General features: G+C 39.2%; 1 protein-coding gene across 6 annotated transcripts in view; it reads right to left on the bottom strand.

Annotated features, from left to right (window-relative positions):
- TEX2 (testis expressed 2) overlaps positions 1-11,199 on the bottom strand; it is a 64,828-nt gene that overhangs the window by 36,825 nt on the left and 16,804 nt on the right. For 2 of the 6 annotated variants that reach the window (XM_026067530.1, XM_026067535.1), the window contains exon 1: positions 3,893-3,944. The exons of the other annotated variants lie outside the window; for them this stretch is intronic. In XM_026067530.1, coding sequence (XP_025923315.1) covers positions 3,893-3,929 — 37 coding nt within the window. In that variant the 5' untranslated portion in view covers positions 3,930-3,944. Of the gene's footprint in view, positions 1-3,892; positions 3,945-11,199 lie in introns of those variants that run through there. 6 annotated transcript variants of the gene reach the window in all.

The raw sequence follows: 11,199 nt of genomic DNA, 5'->3' as shown, positions 1-11,199 counted from the left end.
CTTTTCAGAAGCTGTTAAAAATGCTGTAATCAAACTGTCTAGCAGAATTAATGAGAGGCCTTTGTTGACATTTAAAGAACAGTTCAGAAGAACGATGATGTGGTGCTGAAGAAACATGTACYTCACAAACAGTTGTGGGATCAAAGACTGTATTATGCAGCAAGCCAATGCCACCTGTTTGTCATCATTTTTCTGCTAAAGGTTGTAGTCCCTTATACTTGCTAGTGGCAATGCTAATAAGCCTTTTTCTTTTTTTTTTAACCTGTGTCAGTAAAGGAGCTGGGTTAAACATTTTAAAATAGCAAATCTTTGCTACCCAGCTCATCCCGTATAGTTGGATCAAGAGAGACCATCTGTCCACAACTTCCTACTCAGTATGGTTGTCCATTTTGTGGCTTCTAAATTATTGACTAGTTTATTYCTTGCTTCTTCTAGCATTTGCATGCTTTCCGATACTTGTACAGAAGGAACTGGATTCTATTCTGCTTCACGCAAAGTCTCCAGAAATTTTAGTTCCAGTTTTCAGTTCAGTTCTACTGCAAACCTCAGGGAGCCAGTTTGGGCTCAAACAACCAAAACAAGTTTTCAGAACCTAGTCACACCTTCCTCCGCTTTCCACCTCAGCAGCTTATCACAAAAACGGTTAAGAGACAAAATACAAAGTGCTACACCGCTCATTTTTCAGATCAATTTGTCAAGAAAATAGCAATTCAATTTTCACTGCATTATTAAACTAACAGCAATCAGCAGGTACAGAAGCATTGTCTAGAATCAGCCCAAACTATGCTGCAAGGGAAATATTCAAAAACTTTCCCAGCTCTCTCCAAAGCGACTTATTTTCCCCGGTCACCCTTTTACACAAACAAGCTGAAAGTTAATTTCTAAAGGGCTCTGTGCTGCTTCAGAAAGCAAGACAAAGGCCAAATACCATTTCAACCGAATATCCACCTCTTGGTCCTCCCTGCCCGTTCCTCCCATGTAAACCTATTTCCTTCCATTGTACCATCCCTAGAGCTCACCAGACCTTTCCATGTAGGATTAGAAACCCAGAATACGCTCCCACAATAAGATCCCACAGAAGAGTGTGGCTGAAGTCTTTATGACAGTTCAGTGGTTTGAGTTGTTTGCCTAAAATGTGATCGAATTCATTGACTTTTTTCTCTAGGAAAGATTTTTCCAACATGTGACTCCCTCCTAACAGCCAACGCAATGAATCTACTAAAGTGTTTTTGAATGTGCTAGAAGAGATTGAAAACATCCAGTTACTCTATTCTGCATTAACGTGCATAAATATGCATATGACTTGACCTGGTACATTAACTACTTCCCTTGGAGCAGGAAGATCAGGCTTTCAATCTTTGCTCCAATTAGTATCATCTATATTATATGCRTGCACACAGGCAAATCAGAAGATAGCAAAGGCAGTATCACTTTCATCTTTCTGCCAAAATGAAGCTGGAGGTTTGATATGGAGATCTAATCCAAGACTCTGGATCCTGATCAGAGGCAGGCAGCTCCTTACTAGCTAAAACAAGGCAGCTACATCTCAGAGACAAGCTCTATTTAATGCGCACTCTTCTACCTGAAGTACCATACAGCCACGTGAGGCGACTTCTTGCTCTGCAGCATGGCCTTTGCAGATTCCTTCTTAGACAGCTAATTCCTCCCCTCACCCATTCCCAAGTTTAGCACCTAACAAAAGACAGGGACTCCAAAAGAAAGCAAAACACCCTGAAATAAGGTGTTACAACACTGAGTATTTTAGTGCCTAATCTTAAATGGATGATGCCTAAATGACTGAAGCAAAACTGGTTAGGTGAAAAAGTTGGGCTTAATACTCACAGTTGTCCAAGGATTTTTGCTGCCAAAGATGCTGGTAGAGCTTCCTGTCCCGTATGTTATCAGAGAGGTTTAAAACTACTTGGGAAGTAGTTTTTGAAACTCATGCAATAGTAACTTTGTCAGCTTTGACATGGCAAAGGTTTGAATGAAAGAGAACGAAATGTAACAAGACATCTCAAATTGTGACCATATATCTTGTTCTATTGCACTTCTCTAGCCACATTTCCGACCATCTTTCTACGGCAAGTCATCCTAAACTGCCAATAAATGGAATCTTTTTATACCAACAGAAATACTGCGCAACAACCCAGCCAATCTTTTGTTGAGGTATACTTTCAGAAGGCACAGTAAATACTTTTTGGTCTTCACTCTTCTATACTATACCAGCATCAGGCTCTTCTGCTCTAAAACACCAATTTTTCTCTTTAAAGGCAGGGACACTTCTGTTGGCTCTATACAATTTATAAGAATAGAATGAGCCACTATCAGGGAGAAAGCTTTACTTTTCTATCTATTCCAGCTGCAGAGACATCCATATACTAGGCAGCTTGAATTCCTGATGGGACAAGAGCTCAAATAGTGCCATTTACCCCCCATCAGCATGTTAGAAGCCGGCCATTTGGTGACAGAGCTACCTAGCAGGGTCCCTCCAGGGCATCTCCAGGCTGCGTCCTCCTGCATTCAGGCGTACAGACAGGAACACAGATGACCAGTCTGAAAAATCACAGGTTCTAATACTGCACTAAAAAAAGTGTCCAATTTTTAAATAGTTATACAGTGAAAAACTACTATTTTTGCTACTATTTAAAACTTAGTCCTTTAGAAAAGCAGACTGAGGATTCTGCATAACATTGAGATTACACTTAGCAATGTACTTTTGACATCTAAACCATGTCTACACCAGTGCAGTTATGTAAGTGCAGCCACTTTTATGTATAATTTCCCTAAGCCACACATTTCGAAGTATTTGATCTCATGAGGGGTAAAAACAACAGCAACCAACCCTCTACACAATTCTGCCTCAGGATCAGACCTGGTTTCAACTACTGCTGTGGAACTGCTTTTTTCTGTCCTCCCAAAAGTCCCTCTGACATGTCAAAGGAGTAGTAAAGAGTAACTAAGTGAAGGAGGTCACCATCATTGATGGAGCTGTACCTCTAGTCCACTTAAGACTCCTTAAATTGTTAGCTTTCCTGCCACTTCTGCGGGTCAAGTAGTTATTTCCCTAAACAGTATGAACTCTCAGTTATCCAGAAGTTTAGATATGGATTAGTCAGCCATATGTATATATAACTTGGCAAGTGCTGTGGTTGGTGAGAAACTTGGTATCTCATTTTCCTGATGGGATAGCACACTCAGAGCCATCAGCATAGAGAACCTGTGCCTCCTGTTGGCACCTTTACATGGCACAGTTCAGACAGCAGATTTCCCCAATTTGTCAGTCAAGTGCACCAAAACTTATTTTTAGGGGAAAAAAATTACTATTGGAAAGATATGTATCCAACTCTATTTTCTTTTCCCTAATGTTGGGCCGTCAGTTATCACACATCTGTACTCTAAAATTTTGTGCAAACTGTGAAATTACAGGAGCACCAAACCAAAATTTGAAGGGCAGGGAGGGGGGAAGGAAAACACACACACAACCACACACACACACCAGGTGTTCCTGGTCATTCAGCCATTTATAACACTAAGGAAGAAGTCAAAAAGAAAAGAAAAAAMAGAAAAAAAAAAGAGAGAGAGAGAGCGCGYRCGCAAGCGTGAGCACGCAAGAGCACTGTGCTTCCTCTGGCTTAGCGCATGATGCTACTGAAACGTCTGAGCCCTTCTTTTCTGCCCATTCTGCACTTACCTTGGATCAAGAATCTAGCAACACAGAAGATCAATATTAACTATCACTTCTCCTCAACAAATAACATTCCCGATTTGTTGTTTTTGATCGGCTAGAAATCCACAAACTTGGTTAGATCTTCAGCATACTATATTTACACTGTACAGTTAATTATCTTGTGTTTAAACAGCAGTTGCCAATACATACAGTGCTAATTACCTGATACAGACGAAGTTTTCTTGCACACACCAAACATACTGGAAAAGAGTCTGCTACTTACAAAATAAGCAAGATTTTTTTTATATCATGATTAACTAGTTACCATATAAAGGAAGGAAATTCTTGATTAGTCATTACTTCCCTACCCTTAAATATGTTACCATACCATGAATTATGTCTTATAAAAGCACAATCTTAAATCAGCACTATCAACAGGGCAGCAGCAGGAAGCTAATATAACCCAACTGCACTTCGGCATCCTCAGCACATGACTTACAGGGTAACTAGTATCCAATACCCTCAACGCCTCGTCCAAACGGCACTGCAGTTGGGGGAACCCATTTTCAGGAACAATCATTTCCATTTGGGCAAACATACTTTTTCAACCTTGTTTGATCTTGCTGGTACTTTTTAAATCAACTCAGTTCATAGTCCAGTTCTGCTACAAGGCAATTCATGCTTTTCTCCACACACAACTGTTGAAAGGTAAGCGTACATATTGTATCAAATTTTCAGACAATTGCCACATGGAAAAAGAAAAAACAAAACAAAAAAACCCAGCCTGCAATACAGGAGCAACATCACAACGCTATCTGCTTGAAATGGCACATGTGCTTTGGTCAACATGGGACATTTTATTACATTTTGAATATCAACTGGAATTACAAGAAGTAGCTCTTTCTATATTACCCCCAAGCTTTAAGCAAATCTAACTCCTCTCAACACACTAGATGTCAAAGAGTAATTTCCGCCTATGAACACAGGATAGGGAAGATTTTTCTCCTGCTCTGGGCAGGGCCATTTTTCCAATCTATTCCTAAGCACGTTTCTCTTTTTAGTTTCAAAGGAATCCCTTTTTTTTTTTTTCTCTCCTCAAAGTAGACGTTTAGAAACTTTTCCAGAGAGAATGCAACAGTAACATCCCTCATCCCCTCTTCCCCTGCTACACTACCAACACTTCTTCCACTAGGAGTTGGGTTTTGATAACAAACATGTTTTATCAGGTTCCTGAACCATAGGATTTTTCTCTTAAATCCTTCTAATACCTTCACCTCATTTGTCCTTGCTCATTGCTTCCACTCTTCTTGCTATTCTTCCCTTGCGCCTTGGACCCTTCTCCTTCCAGCCGTTTCAACTGCCGCCCCCCTCCCCAGGGAACCAACATTCTTTCCCTCTTTTTTGAAGCAGCGCAATTCCAAACTGTCCAGCTGCAGATTACATGAATATCTGCAGAAATGTATATTTTCCACTGACCCTTCTTTTTAAAGCCATACTTTCCCATCCTCCCCAGTTGCCTTCTTAGCTGTTTTTTTTGTTATTGTTGTTGATTCTAAAGATGTAAGATATCATTTTTATTTATGTAACAGATAGGCCTGAAAAATAATCTTCAGTCCTTGGGCTTCAAGTGATTCAAAACTTGAATGCAGCTCCGGGGGGGGGGGGGGGTGGATGATAAGAAAATATTTCCCTTCCTGCACAAGCTTTGAGGTTTAGATGCTTTTGCAGGGTGGAATGAGAGCACTGTGTAACTAACTGTTACCATCACTGCCATTTCCAGTTCTTATTTTAAGGACAAACACCCCCATTATCCACCTAATCTCACCTATAGGCATCACTTCTGAATTTCTGCAACAATGGGCAACAGTACGCCAGGTGAACAGCGCATGCGCACTGCCATTTGTTCCCAAGAGTAGAAAATATTTCTCAAGTCCTTTCCTGCCAAGCTGTGATGCAGCGCAGCACGGTAGCTGAAGCTGTATTTTCACCCCAGATGACAACACATCTCCAGGACGCCGTGATTCACTATTTGATGAGCAGGAACACCCAGAAAGCGACCAGATGTCAGGCAGTGCTCGGTCAAGTTAGGCCACAACGCCTTTTAAGAGTGTTGCTACAGGAACATGTGCTCTTACCTTCACCGAGAATGACTAACTGTGATGCCTATTAATGAGAGGAGGGTTTTGTATTTGCCTCTCACCTTCCTCTCTCACAGCTCACCTTTTGATATTGCACATGTTCCAGAAAGGGCTCACAAGAATTGACTTTGACAATTCCCAAAGACAGGAAAAGGAAAAGCATCAAAGTCATATTTTTCACTTTGAAGTTCTTTTTTGATTGGGGCGGGGGGGCACGTATAGGAAGAGTCAAGCACCCAAGCAATCTGTGCTTTTGCCTAAAAGCACAACAGCCTTCTCCAAAACTCGCAAACTCCCATTCTTTCCCCTTCCAGGAGGAACTACCTAGTTTACAGCACCGGGAAAGCTCCCAGTCCACCAGCAGCAGTCTATCAGATTGCTTTATGCATATACAGAGGACATATAAATCATTCTCTCACTTTCCAGATGGGAGGTATTTCAGGACTCAAGAATTTAAGCTTATGCTTCACAAAAGCATGCTGATTTTTCCAGAAACTGAGAAGGGGAAGATATTTATGGTGCTTCTAGGTATCTAAATGGCTTGTTTACCTTTTCTTATCCATTTGTATATTGATCACTGTGCTGACACATCCAGAACACGTTGTCTGCATACGCCCATTCTGCTCTCTAACAAAGAGACCAACAATTTCTAAAGCAGACGCCATTCAACTAAAGGCAAATATTTAAAGCTACAACTCTTCCAGTAAGCCACAGAAAAGCATGATCCACAGTGTGGGGAGAAGAGAGCTCAAAGGAAGAAAGTTCTTGCAGTATTTTTGCTAGTATGTGACTCCTGGCTATGATAATAGAATTTTACATTAAAACTCTTTTCTGAGTAGTATATATATATAAATGTATATAATAGCTATATTGTACAACTCTGGAAATTGCTCTCTTCACTCTACTAAATGCAGTTCAATGCGCAGTGGTTAGAATACGAAGATACCTTAGTTCCATATTCTATTTTTAAATCAAAGTAGATGCAAGCTTGCTTTGTGCTAACAGCAAGCAAGAAAAAAAAAGGCTACAGGACAGATTTTTATTGCATGCAGAGATCAGTTTCATTAGTTTTGCTATTTACTCATTTTAAAATTTCCATTTGTGTAGAATACGAGACACTATTTTATGACATTCATCAAGGTAGAACAATCAATAACATTCAAAATAAGTCTGCTTTTCTCCTGTGCACAAACCAAAGTTGATATTTTCTTTGCAACTACGATGTTTCACTGAGCATTTGCTCCCTCTCACGGTTTACAGCCTCATCTTCCACAACACGCACCTGGACTTGTTCTCTGACTTTGTAAGACAAACTTCGATGCACTTCGAGACTAGTAATAAGAATACTTTAAGTAATTCACATGTACAAATATCTTCTACTTATACATTTAGTCTTCCATCAGCACAGCACAGATCCTGCAGGCCAGGTGGAGCCCCTCTTTACGAGGGCAGTTACCTCCTCGCTGGTGCTTGGAGATTAATGGTCAGAGAAAGCAGCAAAGTCACAGAAAAGTCAGGCAAGATAGAAAGCTTCGGAAGGCAAGGAACGGTGTCTCAGGACTCAAGGTCTCGTCTTAAAAAAGTTACCACAAGTCTGTAACTAAGTCAAGGGGAAAATCTGGGAAGGGGGAAAAGAGCAACGTGATTTCAGTCCTAGTGAGCCAACAATCACTTTCATGCAGTTCACCCATGGGGCTACTTTCAGCATTGCTCAGTTCAATTTAGCTAGGGGTGGGGTAAGTTATAAGAGATCTGACCTTAGCAACTATAAAGGAAAAATAAAGTATGCCTCAAATTCTTTGGAAAGGGATTGGGCCCCTTTGTCTTTCAAACATCCTTCAGATCACTGCGGGTCCTTTCAGAAAGGAAATAGTGACATCATTAGTAATTTCATTTATCCTTGCCCTACTTTAATTTGGAAACTTGACTTCTCAAAGAGATGAGTGTAAACTGAGTCAATTTGGGAAATTAATGAGATATTAGAAAGGAAAAAAATCAAATTAAATTCAAACAAAAAGTTTCAAAAGAGATTCCCCCCAACCTTTTAGATCATGACAAGGACTAGGATTATTTTAAGAGCTACATAAAAATTCCTTATATTTTAGTCCCAAGTTGAGTACCTAGTATTTTAAAGCCTATAGCTAGAAAAATAATATCCAGTTCTCATGCAGTTCTTGAGAACAGGTTGAGATTTACTTTTGTTTCTATATGCTTTCAGAGCTTGCAGGAGTTAAGACAATGTTCAAATATTTACATGAGCAAAACAAAACTTTTTTTTAAATAAGCATTTATACTTAAAAGGAACTGAAGCAACTGTTTTAACCAATYGTCCTATCATCTTCATAGATAAAGCAAAGCAATATCTGCACCTTAACAATTCAGAAAGTGATTCAATGAGCAATGCACAAAGCAGTAAACTAAGAGACAACTTAAAAGAACAGGACAAAGTTGCCTATGCCACGCTTATTTTATCTGCCCCTTCAAGGTTCAATTTAGCCATTTTAATAACTAAGTAAGGAGAATTTAGTAGAGCAATTCAATGTTTTGCATAATCATTTAGTTGCAGAAACAGAACAGATGGGGAACTAAATTCAGACATATTGCAACGGGACAACCATTCCAATCACATTACTATTAGTTACTGCAATATCTATTCGGGGGAGTGGGGGGGGAAGGAAGAGTATGTTGTACTGGTGAAACACTTTCAGAAAATCTATAGCAAAGTTAAAAATGCAGCAGATTATTTTCCCTGCTCATTGCTGTTAACTGCAGACCAGAAAAAAAGGTGTTTTCCACAAAACAAAAATTCCTAACTTCTGAATAAAGAAAGAGTCTTACATGTTATTAAAAAGCATTTTAATGCTTTCCCCTACAGCTGCTGGTTGCATCAGAAAAACAAGCCCCAATGCTACCCAGGAAGCCACTAGATTATTCAGAATGCCATAATTGGACTTCATGCAAATCACCACCACTGTTCAAAGGGAAAGATGTTTCTAACTGGTTAAATCTTTGCTTTCACCAATAATCCTTTTGTACCATCATTCTTTCAAAAGGCATCCCCCAGTTCAGTAAGCTGCCATTTCCTAGGCAGAGGAAAAAAAGTATATTCTTTAGGACTGACAGGGTTTGTTATTATTCTTCTGAATTACTCAGAAGTCATTTCCAAGTGTCAGATTGAAGTCACATAGGTAATTCATACCCTAAAATCTATCCTCTATTTGGGTAGGAAGGAGAAGTAGTATATTTGTTTAAGACTATCTTTGCAACTTCCACTGGGTGCAACAGAAGATCTTACACTAACGTAGACGGGACCACTCTAATGCTTTCAAACACTGTTCCTAAACCATGCTAGAGGTATAGGAGAAGCAAACAGCATTCAAAACAGGTTTTGCATTCACTTTGGTTRCAGGAGGGCTGGTCAGATTCTTAACTGTGCAGAAAAAAGTCCGTTATAAAAAGAAGCTTTTAAAGCTCCTTTACTTGGAAGCAAGCTTTAGTTACTGAAAACTCAGTTGTATTGCAGTCAGTTCAGTACCACTTTGGTTAATTCATCATTTAGGAATGAAAGCTCTTCTAGGATATCATCTATTGAGATTCTGTTTTCCTGCTGTGACAATTAATGAAGTTTTGTTTATTATGTAAGACAGAAGATCAGATAAGTAGACCTCGAACGAGGCCAAACTACTCACACAACTTCATGCATATTCTTAGTTTCAGTTTTAGATTTTAGAGAGAGTAACGCATTACAGTGTTAGCTTAAACCTGTAAAGCTATACAGACTTTCCTACTTAAGAAAACCCCATATGAGCTGTTGCATTTATGTTAAACGAACATAAACAGAAATCCATGATGGCAAAACGCAGATATGGTCTGTAGCATTTTCCTCTATGAAAGATAAAACAGAGCATCAGAGATGCAGCTAAAATAAAATGCCAAGTCTCATTTCTCAGCYATCGCCACATTTTTTAACTTTCTAAATCAGTTAAATCAGTGTAATCTGAGCTGCAACACATACCTAGTTCTTACTTAACAAGATGAGAGGGCAAGTTCTGGGTACAGGCAGGTAAGTACCAGAGAAGAATGAGCCAGAAGTCTTCAACAGCAAAAGTATAAGCACAATTGCAGCTCAATCACTACTCCCCGAGTTGATCAGTTGGCAGCAATGACTTTGAAGGTGAAGTTTTGTCACAGTGCCAGCCCATCTATTTTAAGTCTTAAGGCAGCAAAACTATCAAATAAACAAAACCAGAAAGCCTAATTTTCACACTCACTTTTGCTGGGGAAGAGAGGGGAGGGAAGCAGAAGGGATTTCATCATTACAAACATGCCYATCTATAATCTGCCATGCATCCCTTCCCTCCACTGAAGGATAAGGGAGGACTGTTGCTGGTATCCCATCACTTGATATTATCTTTATGCTCATTTAAGATAAATAACAGATAGTTCTCAAGCAGACAGAATTCCTTCTATTGAGTTAAGAGCTAGAAGTCTTTGTTCCGGGTCCTTCAAAACAAAGCACAAGTATTAGCGATCCTAGCAGTTATAGCCTTGACTTAAGCAGTGCTTTAAATCATCAGAAGTTTGTGTCTCCAGTAACCTTAGAACTACTTTGTCACAGAAGTAGTCTAGAGAAACTCCAGTGTGTTGGTCCAGAACATTCTCACTGAAGGAGAGATCGCAGCTAATGAAACATTACTTGTCCTGTACACTTCACCTCATTCAATGCATTTATTGCATTAAAGACAAAACAGGATACAAAAAACATCAAATTTMAACATCTTTCCCCATCACCATTCAAAAGTCTAATTACCACAAATTAAATTCCTCTGGAATCTCCATCAGTTAATGTATTCCATGGTTAACATTCATTATTCCTTTTACATCTGCTAGTCATTACTTTTAAATGGACTACATAGGAAGTGCTGGTAATTACCATCACATGATAGCCTTGTGAAGTCATTGTGTCAGGGATCTAGTTACCCAGCCTGAAGATAATACTTTAAATCTCACTTTCCAACAGCACTAAGAATGAAGTTCTGCCTCACCTCTCAAGTTCATGCAACTGGACTTGAGATGCAAAAAAAAAAAAGAAACAGGAAAAAAAAACCACAAACTGTTAAACAGTTGTATAGAAAATATGGAGTTAGAGATAAGGAAAAGACAGGCTTACAAGAAGCATCAAAATGAAAAAATTTATATCAATTAAGTGATATTAAACAAATATAGTCCAATGTATTCAACAAAAGTCAAAACTAAGATCACAGCAAACACTTTACACAGCCAGAATAGATGGTGCCACTCACTATAACATACGCACGTACAGATCTTCCATAGCACTTACCCCTACAGAAGTTAATCAAGTCACCACAACTAAACTASCTCCAACAGTTA

This window comes from Apteryx rowi, unplaced genomic scaffold, assembly GCF_003343035.1.
Source record: "Apteryx rowi isolate R43461 unplaced genomic scaffold, aptRow1 scaffold_26, whole genome shotgun sequence".
Lineage (NCBI taxonomy): Eukaryota > Metazoa > Chordata > Aves > Apterygiformes > Apterygidae > Apteryx > Apteryx rowi.
Note: the sequence above shows the minus strand (reverse complement) of the source record. Positions and strands in the feature narration are given on the sequence as shown.